The 17,683-nt window shown below is 41.4% G+C and overlaps 1 protein-coding gene across 1 annotated transcript in view; it reads right to left on the reverse strand.

Annotated features, from left to right (window-relative positions):
- Positions 1–17,683, reverse strand: part of bmp6 (bone morphogenetic protein 6) — a 45,411-nt gene that overhangs the window by 9,288 nt on the left and 18,440 nt on the right. Inside the window, exons 2-4 of the mRNA XM_072378305.1 lie at positions 9,148–9,340; positions 4,137–4,285; positions 3,733–3,930 (exon numbers count right to left, since the gene is read on the reverse strand). Of these exons, the coding sequence (XP_072234406.1) occupies positions 3,733–3,930; positions 4,137–4,285; positions 9,148–9,340 (540 nt within the window). The remainder of the gene's footprint in view (positions 1–3,732; positions 3,931–4,136; positions 4,286–9,147; positions 9,341–17,683) is intronic.

Below are 17,683 nucleotides of genomic sequence, written 5' to 3' on the forward strand. Positions count from 1 at the left end.
CATGAAAGGAAAATATGTCACTCTAGTCTCTGAGGTTTCTCCTCTTTTTTTCCTTCCCCTCAACCACGACTACTGAAGTTTATCTTTCTTCCTGTCTTTCATCACAGAGGTTATTAAACCCTGCGAGGGAGCTCCGCCATGTCTAATTACTCTAACGGTAAACAAAAGGAGGTCGGGTGGGGAAGGAGCGAGGAGAATGAGGAGGAGGAGGGAGGAGAGGAGCGACAGATGAAAAAACACAGCTGGCTGTGCGCCGTGTTATTATAATTCTTTGAGCGATACTGTTAGCTTGGTCAGTCTTTTAGCTGTGCAGCTAATGACTGGCTAGACCTAATTACAGGCCGCCAGTGCTGAGCAGGGACGTAGTATTCCTTCCCCGGATGGTTGTTAACCTCCCCCACAGCCAAAGCCCAACCCGACTCCCATTACCTCCTCAGCCTTCCTCGCCCACTAAACCCCAAATTACCTTTAAAGGTGTTGTATTGTTCTGGTGCCGAGGTATACAAGAGCATTTTTCACTGTGCAAACATCAGGCACACCCAGAGTGGGTGGAAATATCACACTTGTAGTCAAGAATGTTCAGGCCTCCTCCACATGACTAAATATAAGAGAGGACCGGTTGCCCTCTAAACAGGCAAACAAGACCATGAAAAAAAATCACCTGCTTTGTTAATTGTGTGCTTTTAAGAGCAAAAAGTGAAAAACAAAAATGATTTATTACATTTTATAGAGATACATTTATTTCAAAACCGATGTGGCAGAAATTTATTGGGCTGGAGTCGACTTCTTTTATCATCTGGAAGATATTTAATATCACACATCGTTTCCAATTCAGCAGGCTAAGATGGCAAATATGGGAAAATAAAGATCTTAAACCCTCACAGGAATTATTATCCCCAACTCCAACCCCCGCCTGAGCAGACCGAGCAAAGTATTTTAGAGATTTATCACAAAGCAAGGGCAAATTTCTAAAATCAAAATGAAAATGGACAAAAATAGGAAGAAAGAGATCAGAAATGAAGATAAGAACAAAATGAAACCAGACCAATGAACCACACAGGTTCAGTTAGGATTGTGCAGTTTAGACAGAAGGAGAAGCTCTTTTTTTTAAGAAGCACATCGCACATTTCAACTCCTGCTGAAGAAAGCTTTAAAAGTCTCTGTGTGGAAGCCAGTGCACAAATTACCAATTAAAACAAACTCGATGCTGCCTTCCGGCCTTAGATCTAAGGTTATTAGGAAAAAAATGCATATGGATGAATTTTCGGTGAAATATTCCTTTTAGCTGCATCTGAGCTGACGTACTGCAGCTCTGTGCCAAACAGAGACTGAGGGACAGCATCCACATTTTGTTTCTCCTTGTGAACGCTTCACAAGACGGATGCTCTCCCCATCCATCACGGCCTCCTCCCGGTCTCTGGAGTGAGTGATGCGGTATTGAAACCATATGCCCTCTTGAATTCCTCACGGATCCTCCCATCCCGTCCAATCCCAGCAGTCCTCTGCTGGCCGCGGACACACGGCTGTCGCGAGGGGGGCCTCTCTGCTTCCTGTGTAAGATCTAAATATTTACACTCCCAGTGGTCCCGAGTGGTGAGGCGGAGAGGTCTTGATGTTTTGGGTTATGTAAAGTGCATATTTAACAGATTGGCGTTGCTGGAGCAGATCGTTGAACAGATTCTCTTCACTGAGAGCTTTCTCATCCGTCTGATACAAACGAGGATACAGAAGTAGATAGAGACAATCTACTTTGTCAGTTTGCTTTTTAAATAAGCTGAGCAACAGACTGTTATTACTTTGTCTTTAAGTCCGCAGACAACTCAGGCCAAAGGTGACAGCTGGGGAAGTGGAGTACAGATCTAAAGCCAACAGTGAACTTGAGGTAAACTAACTGTGCTGTAGGATAACAAATGATGAGCTTTTGTCTTGTGTGGTGTCAGCCAAAGCTTTCATCTAATGCAATTACTGAGAAAAAGCCCCGCTGGAGCTGAACTTAGAAACAGCTTGTTTTCACAGCAGTGTAGTGCAACCTACCAAGAGTCACCAAAGATGCACTGAGCAAACAGAAAACCGAGCCATCAGCGTGTTTGCAGAGAGCTGCAGTGAGGACAAACCCAACATGTCCTATGAATACATCTGTATACCATGCAGATGGAAGAGCCATTAAACAGAGCAGATGAAGCAAAGCAGAGGTAAATCGCTTCCCAGGTTGCCGGCCAAGACGGGCTATTTGCAGCTCTGTTTCAGTGCTGTGTTCTGGCACCAGAAAGCAAAAAAGTGAGTCAGTTCTGCCCAAGATTTGGGGATATTTAAGACTCTTAAGTCTGATCGTTAGCTTTGGTCAGCAGCTCTATGGCTGCCATGAATGGTCTCTCATACTGGAATCAGAACAGGTATTCAGAACAGGTATACGGGTAAACTCAGAAGGGCAACTCCAGCTAAGTGTATTCACACCAGTTTCGACATTCAGGATCTATACGATCTCACAAATTCCTCACTGTACTTCACAATGTATTCAAAAGCCAATGTTCAGTGTCAGTTTAGAGCGAAATGCACCATTTATGTAGCACGGCAGACAGACATGTAAGACAGTCTCATTACAGACCTGCGAATTATGCCTTTAATTGAACCTTTTCGCTATTCTTATCAGCCCGTTTTGCACCCACACTACAGATGATGGGACTTTTGACAAAGTTGCCACTGAGTTGAAGATAACTATAGAATACCCTCACTCATTCATCAATACTTCACTTACAAAGAGGCATTCCCATGCTTCACAACGGCGTCCAGGCTCTGCTGTGACATACACTTTTGTGATGCCGAGGCTTAAGAGTAGCGTGTTGCTTTATCTGTCAAATTAGGCAAGGATCAAACCAATATTAACAGCGGGCTCATTGAGAAATAGCTTCAGTCACACAATGAAGCCTCACAGGAGCAGCTTAGCTTTAAGCACTATAAAGTCTGTCCAGAATTACACAGCAGGTGAAAGGTGGGTGGATTAGGGTTTGATTTAATTTGAAAAGCTCGTGGAGCTCATAACATCGGGATTATACTTGCTCACTTCGTCATCTGCTAAGATGGAAGAGAAGGGAGTTGGACTGAGGTTTAAAGATGAGGTCACCAGTCAAATTGTATTCTAAATCACTGAATATTTGGTCAACTGTAAGAGAATAATGGTATTGTGGGTATCACTTTTTTTTATCAGTGATTTTGCCATGAAACAATGTTGTCACACACATATCATTCATCTTACTCTCCACTCTCTTGCACTCTGCGCCTTACAGTGTTCATTCATCTTACGCGTACAAGTCTTTTCAGCTTAAACTTATGGCCAAATTCCTCCAACTTGTGTGGAAAGGTCCACAGAAAAACCCCTTTGTAAATTACACATTGTATACATTGCACTGAAAAACCCGATCGAGATGCAGGTTTTTGGATCTTACACTTCCCATATTCCACATGGAGAAGCTGCGGTAAAATCACATTTTGGACAGCATCCCTGAGCTACAATTTCTGTCTAATGGAGGCTGATTAGAGAGAGATCCGGCAGAAGTCAAGTCCAATTCATCAAGTCTTTCAAAGTGAACTACTTCAGACAGACTTAAAACACATGTTGCACATCCTCTGATCTCAACAGGTTATGGATGTAAGCAGGTTACCATGAGGTCAGTTTTGTGTGTGACTGCACTGTGAGATGAGGTCACTTAAGGTTTAGTGTTCATGTGGACTGACCTGCTGGGCTCGGCCCTCTGGATCCCTCTTGCGGCTGCGTGGATCGGTTGCGGTTCTGCTGCCGGCGCTTTCCACCAGTGGAGCGGGTGGAGCGGATATGCACTTCACTGACTTTAAAGAACGCCACCATGAACGGCTGCTTCTCTAGCGCACCGTCCCGTCCTACAAGGCCCGCCTCCTTATAGCTGATGCTCTGCCCTGCTTGGAAAAACACAATATTCAACACACACGACGAGGAACGGTTTGGTTGATTTGAGCAAGTGGGCTAAAGTGCGTTATTGTTGGTTATAGGTATTTTTTCGGAAGGGTAGAGATTAACATTTTGATTCATCTACTGATCTATGCTGTAAAATTGTGTGAAATGTTTGCAAACTGAAAGACTTCAGAGTAATGAAATCCTTTACCGCTGCTGGTCTCCACGCTGACCTGCAGACCCAGGTTGTGCACCGGACTCATCACCCACAAGTTGCTGGTAGCAGTGATGTCAAACTCCAGCCAGCCTTCCTCAGCAGCCCACAGCCTGCGAGACTCCAGCAGGAACAGATCTGCTTCTCTATTGCAAAAAATAAAATTAAAAATTAAAAAAAAGAATAAAGAAGTTTGGTCAAACAGTAACTAACTCACTAACTACAATTTCAGATGAACAAAAAAATATGAAATGTTGACAATTACACCATGTCATTATTCATTTAATAAAAACTAAACAGAATGTGAGTGTCAGGCTTAGATTTGCAAAGATGCGTCCAAACACACCACCAGACTCCTGGTACAGATGAGACCAATGAGGAGATGTTTGGTCATATGCGCAGCACCGTGTTTGGTGAAACCAAACCAAACACAGCGCATCAGCACAGACAGGCTCATGCCAACTATCAAGCACGGTGGTGGAGGAGTGATGATTTGGGCTTGTTTTGCAGCCACAGAACCTGGACACCTTGAAGTCATTGAGTCCACCATGAACTCCTCTGAATACCAAAGTATTCCAGAGTCAAGTGTGAGGCCATCTGTCTGCCAGCTGAAGTTTAGCTGAAACTGAGTCATACCACAGGACAATGATCCTAAGCACAGCTGCTAATCTAAACAGAATGACTGAGAATGATGTGAAACAATGTGAGAAACTGATATAAGATGGAATCATACAGAAAAAATTACTTGGAGCTTTATCTGCTGAAGGTGGTTAAACAAGCTATTAAATGATGGGGCGTACTACAGTTTTTCCACATACTGAACAGTGATTACTACATAACTCGTAAATGTTAACCCAAGCCTAACATTTGGGTGTCTGCTATGCTACATTTATACGTACTTTGAAAATATTCTCAAACTTTCTGTCAACTAATTTGATCAAGATTCAATATGGTTTCGTGTAGAGCAGTTTTTTTGGTTGTAATGGCTTTGAGGCAGCTTTACGTATGTGTAAGTGTGTGTTCGGTTGGGCACCACATGTGCCGAGTCCAGCAGCATCAAGCTCACTCTGACCCAAAAACCACTGAAATCCCTCTGCTTGTTTATCAATGAATCCTTAGGAAAATTCAGAATATGAGATTTAAAATAACAAAGAGTGGGAAAACAAACAGTTTTACAGTAACTAAAATAAAAGAATTCCCATTTTTCCAAACTGTTGATGAATCCTGATACTTGGGTGTTTGTAAGGACGCTGAGATTTCACTTGGAATCCAGCCAGGAAACAAATGACCCAATATTATGAGGTTATGCACCTTAAAGCTCGCTGGAAATGATGCCGTCTAACTCCTTTAAATTATCTTGTACATCTGGTTTTCCTTGCTGTCATTTGAGGTTAAGAATCAACAAGCTAATAAATGATGTGCCGTTTTTTTGCCAACAAACTGCCCAAAGAAGAGAAAACGCACCTCACATGAATTATCATCCCAGTCTGTTTCAAATAATGCAAAATGCTTTACATCGTTTTGCAAATTGCACAGTGCTTTGTTTTCTCAACAACTGTTAAATGCATAAGTGAAATAGACAGCCATCGAGCCCTCAGGACAACCGATATGATAAGTGTACATGTTTAAGATCCAAAGGAAACGCAGAAGCTCTCGGTTTGTATTGGGGTAACAGTATCGTGTCACAAAATGACAGGAAGATGGATAGCTGCACTTAGCAGAAAACGCTGGGATCCACTTTATTCTACTTCACTGTAGGCCTGACCTGAAAGTCTACCTCTCTGAGGAAGGAAGTGAAAGTTTGGCACAAAGCTCCATGTATGTTAATATCATTTACAATATTTTGTGTGAATGAGTGAAGCCTGAAACTGAAAGAATGTGTCTAACGGGGGGCAGGAGGAGGAGAGTGTGACTATTTAATGAGAAGAGAGCAGAAGAGATGTAAGGAAAAGGCAGTGTTTGGGTGATAAGAGGGCCCGTCCTCCCGCTGTCACATTACAGTCGTAATAACACAACGGCGGGCCCGGCGGACCCTCCTCCAGAACCGACATCAAAGCCACGCAATCATCCAGGTGTTCGCAGAATGCCCCTGCAGTCATGCCTCTGTAGCCTTTCTGTATTGGTCATTAATGAGAGCGTTTGAGACGGCTTCTGTGCGAGAAACTTACACCCCGTTTTCCTACACGCTCGCACACACCCACACGTTCTGCACGGCCTCGCAAGGCTAGTGCATCTGTCATAGTTAAGCCAGCATGCCGATGTTTCTGCCTCATCGTCACAAGAGCACTGTGTGAAAAAGGAGTCCATTACAGAGCCACCTGAGAGTATACGGTAAAACGTCTTATTGACTGACTGCTGAAATGGACCAGAATAATAAGGTCAAGAGTCAAACTAGTTTTTTTGTACAATAAACCAACTTTATAAGGCTTGTCAGTGACGGTGGGAGAGTTTTCTCACAGCTGGCCTGTTCATTATGGTCATGTTTAGAATATTGAAAATGCCTATCTGTAAGATTTTAAAATCAATATGTTGAGGGAAAGGATGCAAAAGTAAATAACTGCATCTTGTATGTCTTTATTAAAACTAGATCTAAATACCCGTAAACCTCAATAAACAAAATATGCAATCAGAGCTTGAACGGCAATATTTGGTACGAACACCTTTACTCTTCAACCCAGTCGAGCTTTCTTGTAATCTCTTGAAGTAGTCCTCGGGAATAGTTCTCCAGGCTTTTTGAAGGACATTCCAAAGCTCTTCTTTGGATGGTTTTTGTTCCATTTGCTGTCATGATGATCCCACGCTGCTTCAATAACGTTGAGGTCCGGGCTCTGGCAAGGATTCATCCCTCCATAAGACCTGTTGACACTGACTTTCAGTCCAGTTCTTGTCTCATTTGGCATACCTCAGCCTTTTCTCCCTCTTTCATTTCCTTAAGAATGGCTTCTTGACAGCCATTCCACAGAGACCATTTCTGATGAGACTTCAATCAACAGTGGATGGATCAACTGAAGGGCCAATTATAAAGGACACGCTGCACGCCATGCTGAGGCAAACCTCATAGTGCAAAAATACTGGATTATATCTGCCATGTTATATTTGGCATTTGGGATCAAATGTTTTCTGTTGAGTGTGGTTCATACCTTAGGTTAGGTTAATTTTTTTATTGCTTGAATGATTTCTATGTTACGTTTAAAAGTCTTAACAAACAAACTATTGCTCAAGGCCACTTAAAAGGATTACAGGCAAGTCTGGCTCCCTGGAGGCTTAATATAAGGAAGTAAGGGGTGGCTAAATACTTTTGCACAATACTGTAGATACAGTATAATAGCTGGAAAATTGCTGCTGAGGTGTAATGGACAGCCTTTGTAGCAGCCTGTCTTTTCTCATGTCAGGCCTGCTACATTTTTGGCATTGTGATCTCTCGCATTCCTTGCCTGCTGTTAGAGAGACCGCTCCAATCAAACGAGAAGCACAAAGGGTGTCAAGCTAATTAAGTGCTCTATCATTAGAGCTTGGAGCCAAAACAGGAGTCAGGTTTTTGTTTTTTTACGAGAAAGAGGGGCACGGGAAAGTTAATAGACTTCCCGTTGATTGAGTGATTAGAAAAGTACAGTTTTGCAAAGGTGAAAGTGAACAGCTCAGACTTTCCAGCCAATAACCTCTAAATTGTATTTTTTCCCATATAATTCCTTATTCGATTCCTCACCGATGCTTTCAAAATTTTACAAATCAAAACCCAGCTTCAGTGTTTTTCTCTACCTAATAGTGAGCGTTGCAGGGTGTAATTTTCTTCAAGGTACAACACCTGGCCTACAATAATGCAGAAATATGAGCTATATGGGCCCTTTAATCTCCAAATATCTCCAAAAAAACCTCCATCCTTTAGTGCGCAAACCAGCCATTTTGGGGATAAAGGAATGCAGCAAATAAGCAGGTCTTAATATGAACCTTTTGACAAACAGAAAAAATGACTAAACCATCATACTGTATAGCTGATTCTCTTCATCTGTCTAAGAGTTCAGTTTGGAACTGCAGTCTGAAAGCATTTGGCGTTACAGATTTGGTGTTTTTGTTGCTTGAACACTAAATCATATATGAATCCATTGGGTCAGTTCTTTACACATCAACACATTTCTTATGGAAAACTTTGTTCACGGGGAGCTTCATAAAAACACAATTATGATTTGATCTTGCTGTGTTTATCTACCCCTGCAAACGTAATGCAAATGCCTGGCGTGTATTAAGGGTGCTCATTTAGAGGACAGCAGGATTTTGAGTTTCTGTAAGCAAGGTTTTTCATGACTCAACATAATAAAAGTTGGACAGCATTACATGGGGAGACATCCCAATATTTTCCTTTTTGAAAAGGTTCACACCTGGTCGCTTGCTGTTTTTAGTTCCACATAATTTTGTGTTGATATAGTTTATTCACATTTAGAACTAAATGCAGCTCTTTTGCACACCCCTCTAGAACTAGATTTCAGTAGGATAACAGTCTGACACATTCTTTAACGTACTGTTTGCGTAAAATATTTTTAACGTTTACAACAAACAAAAAAAAGCCGTCAAAAGGTACGGTATGAGGACACAATGGCTATAACTCGTGTTTTCCTTGGAAATTTTGCATGCTGGAAGACAAGTCTTTATGTTTTTTATGTTTGATGTAAAGCAGCAACTTGTAAGATGGATGTTGATGTAGATTCTCAGTCATCCACGTCATGGTAAACCTAAGAACTTTAATAAGAGCGAATGGACTCCTTGTTGGATCTCGAAGACGCCTCTTTCTTGGAAGAGGTGAAACGTCTCCAAGATCCAAATCAAAATCAACTGACTGAATGATCATAAAGATTTCAATATATACATCCGATGAGAGGTCCTAATCATGGAATCTTTGGCTGTTTAACAACAGTATATCAATGCAAGACAATGAACACAATTCATACGGATCAGGCTGTAAGCAATAACTGGTTAGTGATATCAGAGAACCAACAAGTGTGCACACTTTTACCTGTCAGGATGCTCCTTGACCACCTGGTAGACTTTAAGCAGGAAGGTTTCGTTGCGGAAAGCTCGGCTGACACACTCCTTGTAGAGGCGAAACTCGGCTGCGGTGACAGCCTCGCCCTCTGGGATCTGCGAGAGGTTGAACTTAAACTCCTTGTGGTGACGCCGGTGCGGGGAGAGCTCCCTGTCATACTCCACTGTGGGATGGAAACACACACATACGGGGAAAGTGAAATACTGGCAACTGATATTCATTATGGTTCGATTGCATTTGCGCTGAAATATATTTGCTAATTAGCATCTAAATGACTGCGTTTTCACATGAAGTCTTTTTACTCAACTTCACGATCCATCCTCTACAAGTAGGACCAAACTATATTTACAAACAGGATTTTGATGTAAATATACAGTAGTGAATGATGAGCGGATATCTTTTTCACAGACACAGCACTGATGTCAACCACAGAAACCTTTCAAGCATGGAAAACATGTGATTTACATATATAGTCTAATAGGTTTCGTGGCTTTCACTTTCCCAAAATAAATCCCTGTTATCATCAGTTTAAAGCAAAAACCTATGATTTTTTTTTTTCAGCAAGCTGAGAGACGAACAGTGACCACTTCTGACAGCGGGAAATGACAAAAACCAACAAATGCCATCCCCCTCTATTTTTTTTAAGAGTAATGTGCACCATAATGATAATGTGCGCTCTGGGGAATTGGTTCCTGTCTCAGCTGGAGGCTTCTCTCCCACAGTAAAGGGCCTATAGAGTTGACAGACTCACAGAGTAAGAAGCGGATGTGAATAAAAAGGGTTGTGTACAAAAACGCCCAAAAGTGTTAAGCCTAAAACACACCGCTGATTCAGCTAAAAACTCCAAACATGAATAAATTCAATAAACACACCTATCAGCACACTTTGACTGAGATAAATGGACTGTTGCAGAGCACAAGAAGACGTATTCTATCACCTCAGTTTTTCTCCTGGAGAGAGACCAAACAGATGTCCACCATTCCTGTAGCGTGACATTTGGGGAAATAAACTCACAGCCCCATTTAAACACACACACATGCAAAAAAAGACATAAACCTGAAAACATGAGATGTGACATGCCAATCAAAAGAAAAGCCTTTATTCAGTTGCGAATCTTACAAGGACAACATATCAGATATTGGAACAAGGAGATTTGTTTTTTAATGTATGCTCATTTTGAATTTGATGCCAGCAACAACTTCCAATAATGTCGGGAGAAGAACCATGACAGAGCGTCCCCCTGAGGCAGAGTCTTACAAAAATAAAGATCGAAGGGGTTCACCACTCTTTGAAAGACTGTGTAGCGTTCAAGAATAACATTTCTAAACTTGAAATTGCAAAGAATTTGGCGGATTTGTCATCATGGATGTCACATCCTTCATGCAAAAGAAGGGAGGAACCACCCAACTTGTTATAATCACAAAACCCAAAAGCCAGCATTTATGATGTTATCGTCATAACAATGAATGATATATTCACAAGTCCAAGATTAATAGGATTAGGATAGAATTAATTTTGATTTTCTTGACATCTTACGCAGCAATCCAAATTTTTGTGAAGCAAGGTCTTTGCTTTCTTGGTGAGAGATGTAGGAAACCATTATTATGCTAATGTACTACAGCCAGAAGCTAGTTAGCTTAGCTCAAGACTAAAAATAATGTGAAACCACTGACATAGCCCTGTGTGAAGGTAACAATATCTTTATAGCAACAACTCTAAAATGTTCTAGTGGGATATTTTATGTCTCATTTGTTGAATGGATGTTTATTTGGTGGAATCAAAAGGCCAGACTGAGCTAGCTACCCAAGCTAACTTTGCAAAAGCAATACACTGTCATCTCCAACTTAAAGTAAAATGATCTAGATAGAACAAAATTAGCAGGAGAAAAAGCAGGAGAATAAAAGTTTAATTCATGTATATATTCAAACATGTTCTTTTAGATACAGCCTCTGATTTGAATATTCCCTAGCCTTTCACATGCAGACAGCTGGCAGTCTTAGGTCTAAATAAAGACACTTCTGATTTGATAGCGTAAAAGCTACACTTCTACTTCAGTTAAACACACTTAATTTTGGACAAATTTACAGCCAAAATTGTCAATTTGAAGCATGAAAAAATTTTGAATTGCGTCTGAGCCAGGCTTGTTAAACTTTCTGGTAATTTTATTATTTTTGGACCCACCCTAAATGGACCAATGACATATTTTATTCCCAGAGTCATAGAAGAGGAGAACACTGTGTCGATGTGAGAACACTGGAACCAATCAGACTCCTGGAAGTGGCAGCCGCACCTTGCACCCACACCCAGGAAGATCAAAACTCCCCAAACGACATCTCCAACTCCCATAGGCTCAGAACTGAAGTAATAAACTGAGAAGAGGGCTCAGGGAGGGAATACATGTCATTCTGACTTTATCCTAACAAGCTAAAGAGTTTCTGCGATTGGGTGAAAACAGATAATAATCACTGAAGTATCTCAGTTTGTGTCTGAGAAAAGTCTGTCTCTGTACTAAAAACACTTTCCATTGAAGCAAAGGAAACCACCAATTGAGATTGAGATGTTATTCACATCAGTGTCACTGAGATTTCTATCAGATGTGACAGTGATCTTTTCATCATATTATTCCACAAGCTGCCCACACACACGTTGCAACTGTGTGTGATAACAGGGCTGTTCTTGTGTTGACGGGTAGACAGATCGGCAAAGCTTGTGTGTCCATGTGTGGAGGCCTCATACGAAGGTCACGATACTCTAAATGACTTTTCAACACCCGCTGTACACCCCTGGGCTTGAGAACAAACAGACTGAAATCATATATTCCCCATTTAACAATCTAGTGACTTTCTGGCAACAACACTCTTTGATAAACTGTAGACTATTGAGAAGGTCAGAAGGAGTTTATGTGGATCACATATTTGTTGCATTGTTAGAAAATAATACCAGACACACGTACTAACAACTAACAAACATCATTTCACTCAAACTTTGCGAGCCTTGTTAGCATCAGGTGACGAACATATTATGAACGTATTTGATTTATTCAATGAACTGCGGGCAAAGGTTTGTGAGCAGCTGGGAAAAGTTCCCATAATCTTTGATTTAGGATTTCAACTTGAGGGCTGCCATTGAATATTTTCCTGGAGGCTGTTGCTACTTTTAAACATAGCCAGGGTATTACAAGTTAACCTGATGCCTCACGTGGTTTGTAACAAAACCCCCCAAAAAACAACCCAAAAACATCTGGGAAGCCCTGATTAGGAAAAAGGCAAACATACTTAGTAGGTTATTGGATGAACAATCTGTCTATTACAGACACAACTGAACTTAAAGGAATAGTTTGGTTTTTTTTAAATGGGGTTGGGTTGGAACCTTATGAGTAGTTAGTACCTTACCTGCAGGAGCAATAAGAAGAAAAATCTACAACAAAGCCCTATAAAATTTGGGGGGATTGAGTTGTTTTAGATGGTGAAACTCTGCTCTTCTTGTGCCTGCTCTCAGTAGCTGTCAGCTTGGCTCCAGCTTGATGAGAATTCCTCCCCGTTTCTCTGAACAGACAGTGCTCTGGCTGATGACACTGCAGATTAGGTATTAACTACTCATACGAGCTCCACACAACCACGCCACAGAAAACTCAAACCTTTCCTTTAAGCCAATCAGATAAATGAAAAGCTACAAGCAGAGCCAGTCAATGAACAGGAGATGCTGCTTTTGAGTGTTGTCACACCTAAAAAATTTTTTAAAAAAGCCCAAAAAAGCTGCCAGCATAGGATGCAAATTGATCCAAAAATGTATGTTTTGCCGACAAACAGCTTGGATGTCGGCAAGGCGCATTTTCTCTTGACTGGGAGTTTTCTGAATCATGTGATAATGCATCTACCTCCCAAGTTAAAGTGCAAGTTTTACATGGACATAAACTGGGAGTTATTTATTATAGACATGATCCTTTCAGTAAGAAGCAAGAGTGCTAACAAACGGTAAGTTGACAACTTCTACTTTGAAGATCCTGGCACCTTCAACAAAATTTACTATGAGGGTGAAAACAGACCAAAAAAAAGATTCCATTCAAGGGGAAAACTGTTTTCTCTCAGATGAAAAATGCACTGCATTGCACTGATTTCATAAATCTTTAATTAAATTTACAGAATGCATTTCTTTGAACTTTTTATTTTCCACACGTCCGAGCAAAATCTCCAGACACTCCTTTGCTCACTCAACAACTCACCAGCCTGTTCGTCAATCAATCATTTTGTTAATCTCAGAGAGGGGAGTCGTTCTGAGCAGCATCCAGGTGAAGACAAACAATTAAATCTATGAAATATGGAGACAGCTGCAGTCTCACGTCTCACATTATGGCAGATTTTACCACTGCAACCCTCTGTGATGCAGCCTGGGAGCCTGCATTAAGTAGCATTCCAGCTGCTTCTCCACCTTCTCAGCTTGAAATTCGATTGAAATCCACAAGGCTTTTGCATTGAAAATCAAAAGGAAGTCTTCACACAATGCATACAGGGAGCATTACCTCTGTGCAAATCCACCGTGACGTGAGCTTTGAGACAGGATCACACAAAAGGGAGAAGGGATTTAGATTTGGATGATCCAATGAGGAATTCATTCAAAGTGATTCCAAAGATGGGAGAAGAGTGATTATATTGTTGATCTGGCACAAGCAACACTTGATGAACGCTGCAGGAAAGAGTATAATCATGCTGTGTACTTTATGGGTTCAGTCTGTGTTGCACTGAACCGTATAAAAATACAGATAAACATACATAATGACTGAGTTATGTTCAGTGAAACTGTTAGCTATTTTCTCTCTCAGTCTCACCACCTTGGACACACACACTGGCAGCCAGATCAACCATAAAACCTGACTGTTCTAGGGAATTTTTGTGATGATTGACCTTAACATGGCGGGTGATCTAATCTGCTCGGTGAAACAGAAACTGGAAGAGAAGGAAGAGAGAGAAAGGAGAGGAGAGCCAAGAGGTTTTAATGATGACTAAACAGTGAAATAGGGAGAAAAATATATATAAAAAAACATAAAAGTACAGTTTGGAGAGAAAAAGGAAAGAATAGGCAGGTAGAGAAAGAGAAAGGATAAATCAGGTTAAACTGTTTAAATAAAACAAGATGGATGAAATGGCAAAACCAGACACAGAAAGACAAAGTCACAGAGAGGACTATAGAGAAGCAAAGGGACAAACATGGAGGTAGAAGAGGAAAGAGACTGTCTGGGCTGCAAAGAAAAGAGGAGCAGAGAGAGAGAGAGACAGTCTGACAGAAAGAGAGTGAGTTGGAGGATGTGCAGATTCACTTGGACACTTTGACAGGAGCTGTTCTCTCGTTTCCACCTGCGCAACATCTGGCTCTGCTGTCTGCTCTGCTGCTGTTGTAGGTATTATAGCAACCCACACAAACACACACACACACACATGCACACGCACACGCGCGCACGCACACACCACCTCAAACGTTTCTGATCCTGGCCATCTTCTGTTTTCACATGTATCCATGTGGTTGTATTCAAAGCAGAAATTCAAATAGTCAGTATTTGCATATGTCTAAGAGATAATATTGTAGCAAAAAGGTTTAGAACCTTGTTTTTGAAAATAGTGATTGTTCAAAAAGGCTCATTAAATATAATCAAAATTTAAATGATTTTCTAACATTTGCGAAGATTTAAAAGATAGCACATGTTTGTACTTTTCCAGGGTTTTCACTAATCTTTACTTTCTCATAGTTGGTATTTTGGGATTAGACTTGTGGAACTGTGAGTCACAGCTGATCAGCAGCAGGATAAATCTGTCAGCCACCCTAGATGCTGAGAATTGGAGCAACATGGACATTCTTAGGTCGACAAAATCGAAACAAAGCAAAACAACTGATGGAACAGTAAGTCAAAACAGCCCAGAGTTGGATTAAGTCTGTGGTGAGGAGAAAAAGCACTGGATCGTGGACCAATTAAACATAACAAAGAAGTGGAAATGAACTAGAGGGAGACCAACTGTGTTCTTCAGTATGGAGGAGAAACACAGGACCATCCACAAGAGGCTCTGTGCTGTTTGATGGGCAGACTTGTCTGTGGTCAGTGGTCAGCGCTTCAGTTCATTCCTAATGGTGCTCAGCCAATCCCTCAGAGGGACAGCTGCTTAACAACCACAGTCGCTTCCTTGCACATATCTTAAAGCCACAGAGTAAAACTACCCTAAAACTCCTCTACTTCCTTACTTTAACTGCAGGGAACATGAAAGCGTGCCACGCTTTCTTAAGACGAAAAAATGACAGCAGACATTACTTATCTTTTTTTTTTTTTTAGAGGGGTGGCCTATTCACCTCAACTGGAATGACTTTCATGGACCAACTTAGGACTTTTTCCACAGTCTTATTGGACTTAAGATTTGGTTTTATTACATATTCCGAATTTAAGTTGATGAAAAAATGTTCTCCTGTTCAATGCTGCGATATAGATTAGAGAGGAGAGAGCATCTGAGACCCAATTAACAGAGTCCTAAGGGTGCTTTTATTTAATCTGTCAGTAAGACTTTACTAAGTACCAGTCTGATGACAAATGAAGAGATTTGGTGCTGCCAATCTAAACACTTTAAAATCCCTCCACACTTGCAGGCATGTAAAACACTTCTGCAACACATTTCATCTCAGGCCTATTAAGAGATAGAGGGATTACAGTCTTGAAAAGTAATGAAAAGAATCACTGACTTTCTTGAACAAATACACACGGCCGAGTGTTTATCCGCAGAACAATAAAGATTCCAATATGCGCTCCACAATCGATCTTTGTGGGGAGTTTAAGTCCGTGGCGGCAAAAAATCGGTTGACACACGGCAACGATCTCTGTTTTTCTAACAGATTCTTTGATTTACCGTTTCCTATTACACACAACTCGCTGTAAAGAAACTGAAGAGACGCAATTAAATCAAATGAGGGGAATCAAATGAGAAAAAAAGATATAAATCAGACATTTTCACAAACACCCTTCAATTACATTTCTGCAGACTAAGAACCTGTCAACACGGCTAGAAATGCTTTGCGGACGGATAAAACAATAAAAGATTCTCTGGATGTCCGAGTTATGAGAGGAATCCATCTATGTTTATGTAATTACAGCCCATAATCTGTCTGGTTTTGCTCTCAGACTTGATGGTTTCTGAGAAGAGGTCAGATATGTCCATGTCCTCCTTTCATTGTTAATTCCTCCTATGTCCCATCTAATTAATGGTTTGGCTTGTCAGATTAACCTTCTCTGGCAAACTTTTCAGCTGACACAATCAAAACTTTTCTGCTATCGCAGCTATTTCAATCATAAAAGAAAACGCCTCATTAAGTGGAAAACTTTATGGTGTAAACACAAGTCTTTCCGAAGAGGCCAAAGCCAGAATTTTCTTTTTTGTCTTAAACCCTTTAACCTTTGGCACTGATGCAGTTTGTAAAGATAAAACGTCGAGGCAGCTCTTGATCTTTGCAAAGCAGCATTCAGTTCATGCACGCTGCTGCGGTGCTGCCACCGGGAGCTTTTTTCTACCGTCTGCAGAGAAGCTCTTTGTAGTCAGTCAGCTGGCAGTGCAGCTCCTGGGGTGGAGGTATGGATGAAGGGTCTGGAGGTCTGCTGGAAGTCATCATCAGCTGTGAGCGAGCGTGTATGTGTGTGTGTGTGTGTGTCTTATGAGAATTATCCTGTGATCTTCTCCACTGACCCTGGATCAAAGCCGACACACTGAGCACCACAGGACCAACTAAGGGCCACTGGCAAAGGCGAGAGTTTATGTCCAGTGCATGTAGGCACACGAACGCACGCGCACCCCCACACTTTGAGACATTTCACCAAAAGGGCCCACATGTTTGCAGGCTCGTTGGCCGCACGTATGAATGAAAGTGTCACAGCCGCACAAAAACATAGATGAGAAAAAGAAGAAGAAAAGTCTCACACTTGCATTCCCACCTCACAGGCACACACAGTCGCAGATGTCATTGGTATGAGAAGTCAGGGCCAGGCAGCGGCATCCGTCCATAGCGAGGATATGAGGCAGTGAGACTAGCCCATTTGCAGACTGTCAAGCCCCATTAGCAAACAGAGAACAGCAGCCAACAGCTCCACACTGTGTGTCCAGCAGAAATCAGTGGAAAGATTTTAGCACATTACCGTTTTTCTGATTGATGTTGTGTGTTCCTGACAGACATCTATGAACACCTAAGCTGTTGCTTAGTGGGTCAAGCACACATTAGGCTAACAGCCTGCAAGATTATCAATTGGTTTCATAGATGAATGTTTGGCCTAGTTCAAACTGCAAGATAATCAGCGCTGTCAGATAATTAAACTGTTCACACTACGCTTCTCATGTGAAGGTTTTTTTTTTAAGTCGTAGGGGGTTCACACGCCACAAGTGATCATGGTGTCACACACAACAAGATTTTTCACCAGGCCTATGAACTCTGATTATGGCCTATGAACTCTGAAGATGAGGAACTCTAATGTTCTAATGAGGAACTT

The sequence above is a fragment of the Leuresthes tenuis genome, unplaced genomic scaffold (genome assembly GCF_036924035.1).
Source record: "Leuresthes tenuis unplaced genomic scaffold, fLeuTen1.0.hap1 SCAF_24, whole genome shotgun sequence".
NCBI lineage: Eukaryota > Metazoa > Chordata > Actinopteri > Atheriniformes > Atherinopsidae > Leuresthes > Leuresthes tenuis.